The following is an 18806-nucleotide window of genomic DNA, read 5'->3' as shown; positions in this document are numbered from 1 at the left end:
AAAAAATAATCACGTTTTTGTTTTGTTTAAATTAGGTTAAAACTATTGTTGAAAATATTATCTAATAAAAAATATATTAAAAATATATTTGAAATTGATCTTATAACTTAAATTATCAAAAAAACACACTTAAGTTTTTTCTTAATTTGCATAGAAATCATAATATATTGGAATAAGAACAATTAAAAAGAAAGACACTGATTTTGTTGAGGTAAAATGACTGTAGCATGGTAAGAAAGAAGGTGTTTTTTTTGTTAGATTGAGTTTTAACTCATTAAAAATATGTTGATGTTGCTTTTGTTAACCTTTGGTTGGACTATAAATTTTAATAGATCACACAAACACAAACATGTGATTCAAATATAACCGAACACTTTGTTTTTGTAGTCGATTGGTTTTAAAAATAAAAGTTCCTACAAAAATAAACATATTTTTAGACCTCTTTAGAGCTGTGTTTGCACCGCAATTTTAATTTTTTATTTTATTTTTTTAGTTAAATTTTTTATTTTTAAATTGTTTTTCAAAATAATTTTTTAAAAAATTATTTTAATGTATTTTTTAATAAAAAATATTTTAAAAAATAATTGATATTACACTTTTAAACACCTTTGACAGCTTAAGTGAAGAACAAAACATGAGGAAATTGATGATCAGTGATTGCTGCAAGTATCGATGTGAACTGTAAGCTGTAATTATCCAACACGAGAGTTTTGTTGAACAAATATTGTTGTCATCACCTTCCTGTCTCTTACTATGTGTGTTTTCTTTTTAATTTATCTCCCTTGTAATTAATCTTGCTCGGCTTTTCATCATTTTGTTGTGAAAGAACATGGCCAATTTAGGCCATCATCCTTGTATTTGCTCTCCTACTTAAGGACAGGTGAATATGCAGAAGCTTAAAATCACAGAACACGACATGCAAATATTCTGCTTAATTTTGAGCATGGATTTAAGTTTTTAACCATACCTTGATAAATCAAGGTTGATGCTTACATTTCAAGCAAATGGAGATTATTTATATGCTGATAAATCATGTTTGCATTGTAGCATCCCACGAGTACAAATTCCAATTGTATACAATATTACAAGGAGAATAGGGGCGTCTTATCCCATAAAAAATACCGTAGGCCTTTGCTGGTTTCCTCACTCAATTATACCGTTGGCATGTTCACTCAAAATTATATGCTTTTGGTTTTTCTCAGGTTTTTTCCTAAACTTTTGGTGCTCTCACCTGTACAAAGTAAACTCCTCCTTGCCATTTACTTCATCGAACATGGAAAGTGATATCTTACTCTCTACAATATACCCACATCAAAAGAGTTTCCAACTAGTTGTTCTGCATTACATACCTGGTAAAAATCGAGTTCTACAAGTAAAGCTTGGATGGTAGCAGCTGCTCTTGGTCTTGGAGGTGTGGAGGCTTTGAAAGACCGAGGCTTCTGCTGGTGCAACTACACATTGAGAACACTACACCAACGCTTTCTTCTTCAACTTTTGCAATGATTTCAAGCAAGGTCAAAGAAGAGAAGGGAAAACAGTCAGAGGAGTCTCTAAGAAAAGTCATGTATCTCTGATTGTTGCAGTTGATGTAAATTGTCAATTTTCCAGTCAATTCACATGATTTTTGGATAATTTTTTGTTGACACCATTTAATCTATGGTTTTCTGTTTTCCCATTTGTTTTGGCAGTACCACTTTTTTTTTAAAAAAAAATAAAAAATCTGATAAGTATATAAATAAATAAGCTTCACAAATTAGAAATCTTGAGGTTGAGGGGGCAATATTTGCTGAAGGCAATTGGATCAGTTGGCATTGGATAACGTGTGTCGTCCTTTTCCATGAGCAGAGAACTTTTTTTTTTTTGTTTTGTGACACGTGCAATGAATCCTACTATTTTTTTCAGCAAGGAGTCCTGTATTTTCCTAGGTTTGAGTAGAGGCCAAGACAAATGCTAAAACTCTATCCTTTTAGCTCCATTCTTGAAGAAAAAACCTAGTGGATTTGCCTCCTATACTTGAGGCTCAATTTGGATTTTTGTAAAGCAAAACCGTGTGCCTTTCACTAAACAAGTCACACTCTAGCTTTGTCCTGATCGAACATGCTAAAAGGTAAAAATTCCCCATCTTTTTCTCCTTTGTATTTTAGGCAAGTGGTCAATCCTGTACATTAAATTCATCTTATCCTAGCGTAACCCCACTGAAGTAATACCACTTGCTTTCGTTTAAGCCAAAACCACCAGCTACAGCTTGTGGCTAGCTTCTGATTTTCCTCTGAACTTCTGGCCCCCTTTTCTTGCACTTACCTACCTACTCTCTATATCAGCAAAAGTACCCAGCTTGCCATTTCCACCGTCAAACTCAAATCCTCAATTACATCTCAACATTTATCCAAAAATTGTCCATTTCAAATCCTTGATGTTCTAGTTCTAGCTGTGGAAGCCTTGAAAGATCAAGGATTCTGTAGATGGAACTACACAATAAGATCATTACATCAACATGCCAAGAACCAAGTCAGGTCATTCTCTCTGGCCAAGAAGCTCTCTTCTCAAACTTCTACGGCGGTTCCAGGTAAACTAAGAGAAAATCAGAAATCAAAGCAGTCAGAGGAGTCACTGAGAAAAGTCATGTACTTAAGTTCTTGGGGTCCTTACTAGTCTCTAAACTAATAGCAGAGGAACTACATTCATGCATGGACTGGTGGCAGCATAGAGACAATCTACAGTTTTCAGACTTATTTGAAGAAACACGACAAGGCCACCTTCTTATAGAGATGGAAGTTGGAACCCATCAACAATTATTCAGCTCCATCAGATTTTGCTCTAGCAATTTATGTTTCGATCAATGTTGAGAGTGAATTCCTGAATGATGGGGAAAAAATAGTGTAAATTGTAAATTTTGGTCCCAATTTACTGAATATCAAACCATATTATTTTTTGATAAATTTTGTTTACACCATTTCTTTTACAATTTCTGTTCTCCCATTTCTTGTGCGAGTTCTTCATTTCATTTTTTTTTTATGTTTTTGATAATCCGAGATGTCCGGACCAGTTTACGCGTACCACAATTAATTCCCGGATCCACTGAACACCTTGCAAGCCTAGTAAACAAGTAAAACATCACGGGAATGACATGCATGCACGACTGAGTTTCGAACCCAGGTGACAGAAGCAAGGAAACCTTGTATCTGCTGGTGGGCAGAAGGCTCGGTGCTCTTCATTTCATTTCTTTTTTAATAGGAAGCTATCCCTTTGATTAGTACATTATCATATAATTTCCGCGAGTTAATTAATTTTTAGAATGAAACAGCTTTTAAAATTATTGCAGGATGTTGAATTAATAAGCTAACATGATTGGATTAAACATGATCCTCTCCTTTTGAGCCAATAGGGATTAGTTTCTTCAATGTAAGAACTTCTGTACCTTTAAGGAACTTGAAACTTTATGTAGGTGTGCTAAAATAATTCTGGGAGGAATTTATCTTTAATTAATATCTAAATTAACTCAAAAGCACATTTACTATATCTCGAATTTAGAAAAGAAAACGGCTCTGTAAAATGAATTTATAAGTTCTAACTAAATTTTGGAGTAATGATATACTTAAAATACTTGATTGGATTAATTACAAAATTCGGTGCACCAAAAAATAATAATTAATATACTGGAATGAAAACAAATGATACTTGATGTAATAATTTTTTTTTAATATGGTCGAAAGATATGTTATTAGATAACGAAATGATGAATCATAATTTATCAATAATTTTTAAAATAAAACTTTTGTTAAATTAGAGTTAAATTTAATGGACCTAAAACTTCAAAGGCCCAAAAAACCATGGGCCCAAACTATAATTTTTTTTTTTTGGATACTTCATGATTTTTTAGTAACCTATATATATTTTGGATTTTACTTTCTTATGATATTTAGGTATATAAAAATCTCTTATGACTTGTCAACTTTTCATCTTATTAATATTTATTTATCTCTTATTAATATTATTAAGATAAAATTACTCTCTAAAATATCATTGTATTGTTTTCTCTTTATAAAAATATTTAAGCATATTTGAGTCTTCATATTTATCAAAAATAATATTTTATAGATATTTGACTTCTCACATCAAACTACTATCCTTGGCTAAGAAAAACAAATTAAATTGTAAAAATTAAGTGAATTGACTTTAAATGAAAGTTGGATGAAAGTACTCGAGAAAAAAATTCAATGTACTCAAACAAACAAACTTAAAATCTATATACTGAATTGACAAAATTTATAAAATTGATGCACTAATAATTAAATTATTTCTAACAACATTATGCATGACGTGTTGAAAATGTTTTTATACGGTGCGAGCCTGTACTCAAATAAACAAACTTAAAATCTATATACTGAATTGACAAAATTTGTAGAATTGATGCACTAATAATTAAATTATTTCTAACAACATTGTGCATGACGTGTCGAAAATGTTTTTATACGGTGCGAGCTTCTACTCAAACAAACAAACTTAAAATCTATATACTGAATTGAAAAAATTTGTAAAATTGATGCACTAATAATTAAATTATTTCTAACAACATTATGCATGACGTGTCGACAATGTTTTTATACGGTGCGAGCCCCTTGAAACTTGAGATATATATATTTTTAATTATTATTATGATTATGTGAAACGTGCTGCGTAGCAACGATCATTGTTTTCAAAAAGTAGTGCTGTGTTTTTCCTGGTTTTGAGCAGACGCTTTTGCAAATGCTAAAATAATATCCTTCCCAGCCCCATTATTGAAGAAAAACAAGTAGCTTTTCCCAGTGGCAGCCTGGCTCACTAGCCTCTGGACCCATTTAATTATTTTTATTTCGTATTATTGGACTTATCTGGACGAGAAATATTAGAGGCATCGTTTTCAAAGTTTCACTGTCTTATTCATTATTTCATTTTCTTCTCTGTCGTCTCTCATGTTGGAGTTTGTACAAATCATTTGGGTGTATTTTAAAACAAAAATCGCACTTTCCAACAGTACAATGATTTTAAAAAATTGCATATGCAAGATGTTAGTTTTCCAATTATTTTTTTTTAAAAAAAACTCTTATTTTTCCTGGTTTTGAGCATATGCTTGGGCAAATGCTAGAATTATATCCTTCAAGCCTCATTGTTGAATAAAAACAAGTAGATTAACCTCCTATACACTGGTTTAATTTTGATTTTTATAGCAAAGTTAAAAAAAAACATATTAATTTAAAATTTAAAATTAGATAATTAGATAATTTTAAGATACAATTTATATTAATTTTTAGTATTATTGGCACGGAGGCCTTGAAAGACCAGGGATTCTGTAGATGGGACTGCAGAATAAGATCATTACATCGACACGCCAAGAACCAGGTCGGGAAATTCTCTCATGCCAAGAGGCTGTCTTCCCCTACTTCTACTGTGGTTAATTCCAAGTAAAGCAAGAGAAAGTCAGAAAGCAAAGCAATCAGAGGAGTCAATGAGGAAAGTCATGTACTTCAGTTCTTGGGTTCCTTGCTGCCTAATTAAACTACTAGCAAAGAGACAATCCAAGAGTTTACAAGAGACTTGTTTGGACAGACATGATAAGAACAACTGCAGAGATGGAAACCATCAACAATCAGATATTCTGCTCTAGCAATTGTATTCCAATGTAATACTGGGCGAAAAACTACTTTATTTCTGCGAGTTGATATAAATTGTAATTTAATTTTTGTGATAATCTTTTTATATAATCAATCTATAATGTAAAAGCCTTGCCCTTGTTATTAAACATCCAGCCGAGTTTTACGAGTTTTTATAAGAAATGGAAGAGGAATCTCTTTTTAAAAAAAAAAAATAAAAAATCATCCTGCTAAACCTATAACAAGCCTTACCCCAAATTAGGCATAATATCTACAGCCTTGCTATGATCATAATAAAGTGCAAATATGATTATCTAATTTGCTTTTCTCATGCTAGAGTTTTTTTTTTTTTATCGTATACTTAGAGTTGATATTAAATATGTCAAATCAAATCAAATTAGATTCTATTTAATCTATTTTATAAAAGTGATTTTTTTAAAATTATTTTTCAAGATTTTTAGTGTATGTTTGTTATTAAAAAAATTACTTAATGAAAAATATCTTTCAGTTAAAGAAAAATTTAGTTTTGTTTTTAGAAAAATATATTTTTTTAATTTTTGGTGGAATACACTTTTTAAAACTTGTGAAAAATTAAAAAATATCTTATTATTTGTTAATTATATTAAATTTAGTTTCCAGTCTTTTGATTGCTATATATTTTATTTTGATTTTTTTTATCCTCAAAAATCTGATTTAATTTGATTTTTATATCAACTTTAATCCTTATTTTTTTAATTGTTATTTGCTTTTTTTATCCTTTTCTTAATTGATATTTTCTTATCTATTAAATTTGGTCCCAATTCTTTTTATTGCTATTTATTTTATTTAAAATAATTTTTGAAATTAATTTTTTTTTAATTGCATCATCTTTCAATTTTTTTTATCTATCAGATTTGCTCTTAATTATTTTAATTTTTATTTATTTTATTTAAAATAATTTATGAAATCAGATTTTTTAAAAAATTTCAGTTTCCTTCAACTTTTTTATCTGTTAAATTTAGTTCTCATTCTTTTAATAAACTTGAAAAAAACAAAAATGTTAATAAGTTATTTTTCATCTTATTTTTCATAACATGATCAAATATTAAAAAATATTTTTGAATTTATTTTTTATAATACTACTAAATATTAAAAAAATAATTTACTTTTGAAAAATTTAATTTTTTATGAAAGTACTTTTCCAGTAAATATAATAAATAATTAAACAGGGCCTTTTATATATATATATATATATATATATAATTTTATTCACTAATCCATCCCTTATAAAATATAGTTTGATGAAAACACCCCAATTAATTAGTACACTTTGCAACTCGATAAATATATCAAACAATTTTATTGTACATGTTTTTTTTTTCAAGAAGAGGGCTTTAGCTAGCTTTTCAATTCGCTGATTGGAGGAGACATTTCAAACTGTGTCTTTGTTTGCCGAAAAATAATTGATTCTAAAAATAAATAAATAAAAAACTTGATAAATTTTCATTACTATCCAAACAACATTCATCACCACTAATTATCGTTACCATTTCCGCACCATAATCTTATTATTAAAATAATTATTATTATAACTATTATTTTATTATTTTTATTATTATTATCAATAATGTCTTAAAACCACTATTGTTATCACCAATATTATCATAACCAATTACCGTATATAAATATTATCATCATAATCATAATTAAATTAATACTATCATTATAATTATATCATCATCACTGCTTTTATTATCAACATCACAATTTCTTTGTTATTATTATCATCTTTCAAAACTGTTAATGAAAAATATTTTATTTTATTGCAAATATTTTCTTTAATATATATAAACAATTAAATATAATTTTAAAATATAATCTATATTATTTTATAATAAATATCTTCAAGTGAATATTTTTTTAACTTAAAATTTGTATAAACCTATTATTACTAATTAATATTTTTTTATTTTAATTAATTAGAATAAATATAATGAATTTCGAACTCGATCATAATTGCTTATTTATTAAAACCATGATATGATATAAAAAGGCTATTTTAATATAAAAAAACTTTAAATATTAAATAAATTGTTAAAGTATAATTTATATCATATTTTCAAACAAAATCATCAATTGTCATGGAGAGCTGAGAATTTGGTTTTGGTGACACATGAATGTATGGTAGTCGTCATCAACTATGATTCCAGGTGGAGACATGGCCGAATACTCACATCCCATCATGCTTCTACCCTCTCTGTTGAACGAAAACAACTGGACTTGATTCCCATTCTTCAGACTCGATTGGATTTTTATATAAAAACTTTGTGCCCATCACTAGCAATAAGTCACATTCTAGCCTAGATACGGTGGAGACGCCATTTTCTCCCACCTGTTGTTTTTGACGTTAACAAATCCTATCCTATCACGATCCCACTGATAAAAAAAACAAAAGAAAACATCTCTCATTGGCTTACAGTACATAGCCAAAACCAGCAGCAGCATCTCATAGTCGGTAGCCTCTGCTTTCTTCCAAACCTCTGTCCACTTTTTATGTACTCTCTATATAAGCAGGCCCCTGCTTACAATTTACACCATCAAAACATTGCAAATCCTCACCTAATATCTCGTCTTCCTGAGCTACGAGATTGTCCGATTCTTTTTATACAAAGAAGAAAATACAAAATGAGTTCAACAGCCAAAGCTTGGGCTGTAGCCACTAGTATTGCAGCCGTGGAAGCCTTGAAAGATCAAGGATTTTGCGGGTGGAACTACACAATAAGATCATTACACCAACATGCCAAGAACCAGGTCAGGTCAACATCTAAGACAAGGAAGCTGTCTTCTCCTCCCTCTACTTTGGTTTCAAGTAAAGTGAGAGAAAATCGTAACGCAAAGCAATCAGAGGAGTCGATGAGGAAAGTCATGTACTTAAGTTCTTGGGGTCCATACTAGTATCTAAACTACTAGCAGAGGAACTATATTCATGCCTAGACTTGTGTCTCTATATATAGACACAATCAAGGAGTGAGTGAGTTTCTATATTAGGGTTTGGTTCCTATATGAAGATAAAAAAGATGTAAATAGTGAGAATAGAGAGGATATATGTTTAATTTCTTATCTTTTAGTAAAATCTATTCTATATTTCTCTCTCTTCCCTCTGACTAACAGTTTCTATCATTCTTTTTTTTTAGAATACTAATCAAAATGAAATTTAAGAGACGTACACTTGTTAGGGTTAGGACAAAACCATGACAATTAATGCCAACTGCTTATAGAGATTAAACCCATCAACAATCATGGTCAGCTCAATCAGATTCTGCTACAGCAATTAATGTGTTTCAATGGGATATCGTTGAATGAATCGCTAAATGATGGGAGGAAATTTTCTTAATACAATTAATTAAATTGTGAAGTTTGGTGTTAAATTTGTTGTATAATCAACTTTAATGTAAAAGCCTTACTATATAGTGCAAATATGATTATCTAATTTACCCTTTCTCGTGCTATAGTTGATATTACATATGCCAAATTAAGTCAGATTATAAAACCAAAATAAGGCGAACTTTATTATAATTAATCAACCTGTACATATACAACATAGTTTCATGGGTGCAATCGATAGACACTGCAATTCCATACACATATGTAGTCTTGTTATAAAAATATTTTTTTTGTAGGAAAATAAATTACATAAAAAAAACTTGATAAGTTTTCACCCAGAATTTAATAAAGTATTTTGATTAGCTGAGTTTTTTTATCTTGAATTTCAAATGATTTTTGAAGATTAAATAAATTTCAACAATATCTTAATCAAATAAAATATTTTGACTATGTAGTATCTATATTGTTTATAATACATGTGGAAACACATAAATTGAATTAACAATTTTTCTATTAATTTAGAAATCATTCTTGTTACCTGAATTATTTCTTTTTGTTAATTACAATTATCCTTATGTTTATTTAAATGACATAAAATATAGATATTTTAAAGAATATATAAATAGACATATATCTCATATTAATTATTTATTAAGTACTTGTTGAAAAAAATTCAAAAGATATATATATTTGTAAAAAAAAACTTTTCGATAAGAATATTTTCATGCTTGGCATGACAGTAGAAGAGCTGCACAGCAGCAGCAGCTTGTGCATGAGGAAGAGGAGCAAAATGTTACAGTATGTTAGTTTCTGTATAATATATACTATCTTTTCTAAGTATTGTCTTACTGTCTCTCTGGAGCTTTTCTTAGTGTTTTAATTATGCTCATAAAACATTGATTATAGAGAGAGGTCCCCGATCAGCTAATCGTTTTCCAAATTGTGCTGTAAAGCTTTGGAAACTTGACAAGACAGAGGATGCATGGAGACGGAGACCCAAAAGTAAAGACAGAACTCTCACTTTGATGAGAAGTTATGTCTTCCTCCTTCATCCTCTAACAACCTCTAGCAATGATCAGGATATATACTCTTCCAGTAAAAGAAAACAAAAACACTCCCGATGGATTTGTTGATCAGTTGAATTCTTTCAAACACAAAAATTGATTTATAAATAATATAAAGCAATTATATTTTATAAATATTTATGCTTCACACAAATTCATTTGATTTAGCTCTAGAAATAAGTGCATGCAATGTTTCGATCACCACATGAATCATGGGAGGAGGCTCCGGCTAATCTCTTACTTTTAAGAAATTTCTTTCTAGTTTCAATGTAAATGGTTTCTTTTACCGATCTCATTGTATAAGTTACAAGTTGAGCCGGATCTAAAATAATATTGAATTTTTAAAAAAATAATTGAAATAGCTAGCTTGATTTAAAAAAGAAAATTTTTAAAAATAATTAAATTAAATTTTAATGGTATTCATCTAGATTTGACCAGTCCAAGCAAAGATCTAGATCACTCAGCATGCAGGTGTTAAATTAACACTGCACTCGATACACTAAGTATCTTGTAGATGACACTTGATGTAACATCCAACAACAGGCCTGAATTTTTCAGTTACATTGAGTCTTTTAACATGTCCACTTTGTGGATGCCTGGAAATACCCATGAAAAGGAAACGACTATCGCTTTCTCCCTCAATTCTAGGCTGAAGAGAAACAAAAGGTGCCGCTGGTAAGAATAAACCAAAGGCTTAGATTTGGCAAAAACCATAGGCTAATTTGTAACTGATTTCATCTTGTTTAATTCTCTCTATATAATTAGCCCATCTACGATTTGCTACTCCTTGCATCATCTACATAGCATATTGTTGTACAATGAGCTGGAAGAGCAAAGTTTGGACTGTTGTAGGTAGTGTAGCAGCTGTGGAGGAATTGAAGGATAAGAATTTGTGTAGGCTAACTTCTGTCATGAAATCCTTGTACCACCAACATGTCATTAACAACATGGCCTCCTCCTCCTCCTCGAAGCCTACTCATGTAGGACGAGAAGCGGCAGCAGCAGCACCACCACCACCACCAGCAACTACAACTTCAAATTTTGCACCGAAGAGGGAATGCAAAGAGAAAAGGGTAAATCAATCAGAAGAATCACTTAGAACTGTTATGTACTTGAGTTGTTGGGGTCCCAATTAAACTAAAAATAAACAGAAAAATACAACACTTTGTAATTGCCAGCTCCTACCCAACATAGAGAAAAAAGATGATGAGGAAGGAGCAAGCATGTGTATATTTATGCCAAAGTAAACAATCACATGTGCCTTGCTATTTCAATGTCAATGCAGAAAACCATGTGCATCTTCTTTACTCTTTCTACACACTTTCGATCAGATGCATAAACTGAACATGTGTTGGCTTCATCATCATAGGGAGTGGGTGGGGGAGGTGAATGGTTCCTCCATGGCTATATACTAACCATCAAATTCACAACCATACACGATGAAAGCCAACCTTGATTTTCTCCTAATCTCACCGGAAAAACTCTATAAAAGCGAGAAGAGATACGAAATTAATATTGTCAAACCCAAACACTGAGAATTGGATATTTATTTATCCTTATTTGTTAAAAAAGAATTTCTTGATAGGAAATAAGGGATATCACACATAGATAACACTTCACCCTTAATTTTTTAATAGTGATATTACATATATAGCTCTAATATTGTTGTTAGAATTCTTACAAACTCTAAATTCTACAATACATGAACTCTTTGCTTGGTATTGAATTCTAACATTTAAGACTTGAATTGGATGATATATTATAGTTTATTTAGTCGTGTAAACTGTACTGCTTTTCCTTAATTAGTTGAGAACGCTAATGATAAATTGATTGCCTTCAATGAAAGCTCTGCCCGTCACTTGTAAGTGATGACTCCAATAATCTTCATCTAAAATTTCCTTTTCCATTAATGTCAATTAATTAGTGCTTTGTGGATTTTATCATAAGTGTTATAATTAGTCCAATGGGAAGATCCTAGGGAATCCATCCTTCATTATTGACCATGTCAAAAGATTTTTAAAAGTAAAGTGACTTTGTACAAAGGTTGTGTGATCATAGCCTCGCAGGTTCTCTAGTGCCAAATGCTTCTGGCTGGTTGGTTAAATCATTGCCTGCAAAATATTTTGAATGAAGCACCGGGAAGGAATTATGGAAGAGTTGCTTTTTCTTGCAAGAGTGCCACATGGGAGCATCAGTGTGTTATTTTAATGTTTCCACGATATCATGTTTCCGACATCATAGCAAATCATGATGTTTTAGATGCTATCTTCAAGCTTAGCAGTGTCCTAGTGTTTATCCATTCGAGCGTGGTTGACAGTGTGGTTGCAGGTACTTTTCAAATAATTTTTCATGTCAAAATATATACCAACAATGTTTTTTCATTTTTTTAAATATCATTTTTGACATCAGCACATCAAAACGATCCAAAACGTACAAACCATATTAAATTTTAACAAAAAATAAAATTTTAAATTTTTTGGGAATGCAGCCGCAGCCGCGTTCCCAAACGGTGCCTTAGTGTGTCTTTTATAGTATTATTTAATCGAAAATATTTTAAAATGTTATTTTTTTATCAAAATTATCAAAAAAATAAAATAAAAAAATATCAATTTAATATCTTTTTAGATTAAAAAAAATCTTAAAAACAGATTGAATTACAAAAAGAAAAATATTCCTTTAAGGATAAAGAGCAAAAGCAGGTTTATTCTTGAGGGAAAAAAAAATTGAAGAGAGTGTCAATTTTGAAGCAAAATGATATCCAAGCTGGTTCGTCCAAGCAAAAGTGAATTTTAATTTCATTATAAGAATTCATGATATCTATTACAATATAAGAATTAAATTTCATTAATGAGATAATTATAATTATGAAACTGAATGATTGATAAAACTCCAAATGCATTGCCACGTCATTTATTAAAATTTTCAATTTAATCTTTTTACTTTAAGTCTTTTTCTTAGATTGGACATAATATATATATATATATATATATATATATATATATATATTGTCTAAATATGGAATCTCACAATATTGAGGAAAAATTGTGACAGATGTTTGATACTTAATTTTGCAAAATAAAATGCAATTAATCTAAAATATTAAAAGCTTAAGGATTCAAATTAAATAAATAAAAAACAAAACAAAAACAAAGAAAAGATCAAGCTACTAAAAATGATACGTAAGGAAATTTGGTTGGTGTGTTGAAAAAAAAAAGATTAAGCAACAAAAATAAAAGGTAAGGAAACTTGGTTGGTGCGTGCACATGCACCACCATGTGGGAAGAGGCCGCACGTGCAACATCTTACATTGCGCCATACTGCCTTGCACGGTTGCTTTATAACCATCTTGATGAGATTTGTGCGGTAATGTGTATACACGGAGAAGCGACAATGAGTCTTTGATAGCCATTTCTTTTTTCCCATCCCTATTTTCTCTCTTGCAATTTGAGCTGTTCTACAAAAGTCGAAAGATATCTTATTATTTTATTAATTTTATATCAAATTTAATTTTTATTTTTTTATTATTGTTTATTTTATTTTGATTTTTTAATTAATTTTATTTTTTAATTTTATTCTTCATCATTTCATTTCATTTTTATATTAAATTTGGTACTCATTATTTTTATTAATATTTGTTTTGTTTTGAACCCTTTTCTTAATTGAGTTGTTTTTTTCAATTTTATCCCTCAATATTTAATTTATTTTATGTTAAAGTTGATTTTTATTCTTTTAATTGTTATTTGTTTTTCAATTTTATCCTTGAAAATTTGACTTTGTGGTTTTTTAGGATTTGCCTTTTTTGGGATAGTCTTTGTCCCATGACCTGGGTCATGAGTTTGAAAGATTAGCTTGAGCTGATTTTGATATTTTTTAGATCCCTTTTTATAATTGATTTTTAAAAGAAATTTCATTATTTAATATTTGGTTGGTTGGAGATTAGGATTTGTGATTTTTTTTTTAATTTTCTCTTTATGAAGTTATCTTGATTTCATGTTTTGGATCATGAGCTTGGGTGGTTAACTTAAGTTAACTCGAGTTTTTTTTTAATTGTATTTTTTTTTTAGTTTTGTCTTTCAATATTGGGCTAGTTTGAGAATTGAGTTTTATAATTTTATTTAATTTATTTTTTACGAGATTATCCTGATCCAAGGACTAGATCGCAAATTTAGTTGTTTAATTCGGGTGGACTCGAGTCCATTTTTTTATCCTTTTAATTTTTTAAAATTGTATCCTTCAATATTTAATTTATTATGAATTGAGTTTTAATTTTTATTTTAATTTTACTTTTTATGAATTATCTCATTTATTTTTTTTATTTATTATCAAATAAAATCATGGATATCTTTTTTTAAAAAAAATTGAGGGTGTCTTTCAATAATATTGTTATTGGCATGCTAATCATTGTAATTTATTTATTTTTTCGAGTTCGGTGGTTTACTTAATATCATTGTTTTTTTTTTAAAAACGACGCTGTATGTATCTAAATAATAGATACTTTACAGAAAAGTAGGTAGAAAACGCTCCCCCTATCATGGCTACCACAAAAAAGGCAAAAACGAACACACCAAGGAGTGAAAAAGCCCGGGAATCTATGCAGACCGGACCTCAAATAGACCAATCAAATTCACCAAATTCCCATTAGGCATTACCTTACAGCAGAAACTACACAGTTTATGCACATTTTTACGGCACAGTATTATTACGATAGGGAGATACATAGCTTTCATCAACGGAAACAAAGACAACAACAGCAACATTATCATAGTAAAAACACACAATAAATCAAAAGCACGAAGCCCCAGTAAAGAAAACTATTCAAGTTTTCCATCTTTTAAAGCAGAGAGTGAAAGAAGCCTTTGGAGTCTTTGCAAGATGCCATTTTGGCAAACAAGCAATGGCAATGGCAATGCCGCTTCTTCTTCTACTACTACCACTTCTTCATCTTCAACATCTTCAAGTTCCATGAGTAGTAATAACAGTAATGGCAATAATGGATGTCAACAGAACCAAAGTAACCAGCTTGGAGAGACAAGATCGAGTCTTTATTATTCGACTAATGCAATATCGTTTGTTACTAAGTCTTTGTTGCCTACTAGAAGAAGACTCAGGCTTGATCCTCCTAACAAGCTCTTCTTTCCTTGTAAGAATTAAGGTTTTGTGGTTCTTTTTTGTTGAAAATCTTTGGCCGTGTTCTTTTTGTTTTGATTGTGTATGCATAGCTTGTACTGTTTTCGGTTTTTTTTTTTTTTAACTTTTCGTGATCTGGGTTTCTTTATTTTTATATGAAGAAATGACCTTCGATTTGTTGATATCATAAATTACACAGATTAGATTGTCCTCTGTAGATTTTGTTTGATATGAACTGTGTTTAGTAGATTTAGTTGCTGTTGGTGATGATCTGGGGTTTTCTTAGTTTAGTGAAGGGAAGTGAGATTCTTGAGAATGGTAATGTCTAGCCCTTAGGAAAACAGATTGATTGTTCTTTGTTGGTCAAAATCAAACAAGTTAAAGAAACCTAATTGGGTTTGCTCATTGTATATCGACTGCAATTCATCCAGCTGCTCTTTGTTAATGTACTTATAGCTGAGGAACCTGATTGTTTGATTAGTTTGCAGATTTGAAGCTATCATTATGCAGATGAACTCAGTTGTTTAATGATTTGTCCCTTTGTTCTTTCTGGGGTTTACTTTGTGTTTGGAACATTGGAAATTTGGTAGTGAACTAGATTTGTGTTTTCTTGGTGCTTAATTTGTTACAATATTATTGTGCTGAAGATGAACCAGGTAAACAGGTTAGGAGTGCAATTGGCATCAAGAACACTTGCAAGTATCATGTAGCTTTCAAGGTATGGAGCGTCTCTCGACTCCTTTTCTTTGATCAATGATTTTGATGTCGATCAATTTTGGGAATAATTAGTGATTTGATGGCTGTTGTAGTTCCAAACGACTGCACCAAAGAGCTGTTACATGCGTCCTCCCGGGGCTATTCTTGCTCCTGGAGAAAGTCTTACCGCAACTGGTAATCAGAATCTCCTGCTCCACCACTCTAGATTACTGTCCCCATTAAAGTGATCAGCGACTGTATGCTGTAAACATTTTGGTTTTAGGGTATTCTTATTCTGAATCATTACTTGTCCAACAGTATTCAAGTTTGTGGAACCTCCAGAGAACAATGAGAGACAATTGGATCAGAGGAGCAGGGTTAAGTTCAAGATCATGAGCTTGAAAGTGAAAGGAGAAATGGAATATGTTCCTGAGATGGTATATTGTCTGAACTCCTAATGTGATTCTTATCAGGGATTCTACATTAAGCTCATGGCAACATGATTTTATGAACATCTTCCTTGATTTTGCTGATAAAACTATTGTTTCTATTCAGTTTGACGAGCAGAAGGATCAAGTAGCAGTTGAGCAAATTCTGCGAGTAATTTTTCTTGATCCAGAATGCCCTAGCCCTGTAAGTAAATACAAAATATCTCTATTAAGTCCTCTGCCTGCATTTGAAAACGAAATATAACAACAAGAAAAGGCTTTCTCAATCCTTGAGGGAATTCTGTTTTATCTCTGTCAAGGCACTGGAAAAACTTAAAAGACAACTGGCTGAGGCTGAAGCTGAGCTTGAGGCACGCAAGAAGCCTCCAGAAGACGCAGGTCCCCGAGTCGTCAACGAAGGACTTGTTATAGATGAGTGGGTAAGGTCATGAACATTTGGTGTGTAATTTCTTCTTATCACATTGTGGATAATCTTTCCTGACACTAATTTCTCTGATATACATTTCAGAAAGAGCGGAGGGAAAGATACCTGGCACGCCAGCAGGTTGAAGTTGATTCTGTGTGAAGTTCTGTTTCCTTTTCTTGCAATGTTTTTTCCTTGAGCTGAGGTTTCCTTCATACAATGTTGAATGCTTTGTCCCTTTGTCCATTGGCGGAGGAGGATGTGTGATCTGTTCTTTTAGGAATGTAGACATAAAAATTTGTGAAGCAGGATTTATCAGGGGAAAAAAAAGGCATTTTGTTATGCCATATTAAGCTGTATTTGGTTTAAGGCACCTAATACTGCACTTGTGCCCTATTTATTGTAGATATGGGATTTTGATTAACATTGAATTATTTAATTCTCTGTTAGCAATTCATGTTTTTTTAATCAATATTGCATGCTGTAGCAGGGTTTTTGCATTTACTTGCTCACAAGCCGAAGTACAAAACCTGGAACTGCCAGGCAGGTTCAAATCTAGTTAATTTTTTTCAAAAAAATTAAAATAATATTTTTTTTTATTATTTTTTTCATGACTCGTACTTGTCCCAGATTCATATTCAAGTGCAGAACCACAGGATGCAACATGGTTTGCAATTTTTCCTGTGTGGAATTTAAGAACAAAGCATCATGTCTAGATTTCTCGTATTTGCATACTTTTCTGGTTGGATTGAAGAATATTTGAACTTTATAATCATTAGTGCTCATGTAAAGTATTTACAGTTCTGGCATGTAAAGCATCAAATCTTTGTTTTATTATCTTGATGATCCACAAGGTAGCGCTTGAATATGTCTTTCTTCTTTTGATAATATACAAATTAACTATGAACTAAAACAGAACGGTTTTACTGTACTTCCAGTCGCAAAGTACTTTTACAGTTTTACTGCTTTTTTTAAAGCATTATTTGCTTGAGTAGTAAATTATTTTTTTATCTTTTGATATTAGATTTGTTATTTATTAGTTTATTAGTTTTTTCATAACTCGGATGGTCAATTTGATGAATTAATTTAATTTAGATGATTCAAGTTTTTTTTTGTTTTTTTAATTAACTTTTTTTAAAAATTTTATTTTTAATATTAGTTGTTTGGAAATTAGACACCATGGTTTGTTTTGTTACTTTCTATTAAGTTATTTCAGCTTCTTGACCTAGGAATAATACTTAATGAGTTAATTTAAGTTGACTCAAGTTATTTTTTGTGTTATTTTTTAATTTATTTTATTTACTTTATCATTCAATACTAGATCGATTAGGAATTGAGTTTTGTAATCTTTTTTTTTTTGTTTTCTATAATGATATATTAAACTCACGATCAAGGTCGCGAGTTTTGGAATTTTAACCCTAATTAATTCAAGTTTTTTTTTTGTTTTTTAAAATGTTATATCGATCTCATGACTTGGGTTACATGTCCTTCAACATTGGGTTTGATTTTTACTGAGTTATTCCTATCTTATAACCTAAATTGCAGGTTTGGCGGATTAACCCAATGATTCAGTTATTTTTTTAATTGATTTTTTTCCTATCATTTAATATTGTATTTAATTGGAAATTAGGCTTCATAATTTGTTTTAGTTTTTTGTTCTGTTAGGTTATCTAGGTCTAATAACATGGTAATATTGCATAACGGGTTAATTTGAGTTGACTTAACTTATTTTTTGTGTTATTTTTTAATGAGAATTTTTATGAATTTCATCGTTCAATATTGGGTCCAACAAGATCAATTGAAAATTAAGCTTCATAATTTGTTTTGATTTGCTATCCATGAGGTTATCTCGATCTCATAATCAAAGTCACAAATTTGATAGGTTAACCCGAAATAAATCATGTCATGTTTTTTTGTTTTTTCTATAATGTTATCTCGTTTTGATGACCTGAGTCATGAGTTTAGCGAATTGATTTCATAATTTGTTTTGATTTGCTATCCATGAGGTTATCTCGGTCTCATAATCAAAGTCACAAATTTAATAGGTTAACCCGAAATAAATCATGTCATGTTT

At 30.4% G+C, this 18806-nt stretch overlaps 1 protein-coding gene across 1 annotated transcript; it reads left to right on the top strand.

Annotated features, from left to right (window-relative positions):
- The first annotated feature begins 14548 nt into the window (after positions 1-14548).
- Positions 14549-17185, top strand: LOC133669070 (vesicle-associated protein 4-2-like). The gene is made up of 7 exons (XM_062089082.1): positions 14549-15197; positions 15832-15902; positions 15994-16075; positions 16199-16317; positions 16436-16513; positions 16629-16748; positions 16838-17185. Exons 1-7 carry the CDS (start codon positions 14930-14932, stop codon positions 16892-16894), a joined length of 795 nt encoding a protein of 264 aa, XP_061945066.1. The 5' UTR covers positions 14549-14929; the 3' UTR covers positions 16895-17185.
- Positions 17186-18806: the final 1621 nt, after the last annotated feature.

The sequence above is a fragment of the Populus nigra genome, chromosome 12 (genome assembly GCF_951802175.1).
Source record: "Populus nigra chromosome 12, ddPopNigr1.1, whole genome shotgun sequence".
NCBI lineage: Eukaryota > Viridiplantae > Streptophyta > Magnoliopsida > Malpighiales > Salicaceae > Populus > Populus nigra.
This window is presented reverse-complemented; position numbering and strand designations above follow the sequence as displayed.

Bases quoted from the DNA above. Each gene is read 5' to 3' on its own strand.
- LOC133669070 (XM_062089082.1), top strand. From the start codon at position 14,930: ATGCCATTTTGGCAAACAAGCAATGGCAATGGCAATGCCGCTTCTTCT. The intron at 15,903-15,993 runs GTATGGAGCGTC...TGGCTGTTGTAG, and splicing joins AGTATCATGTAGCTTTCAAG to TTCCAAACGACTGCACCAAA. The intron at 16,749-16,837 runs GTAAGGTCATGA...TATACATTTCAG, and splicing joins GACTTGTTATAGATGAGTGG to AAAGAGCGGAGGGAAAGATA.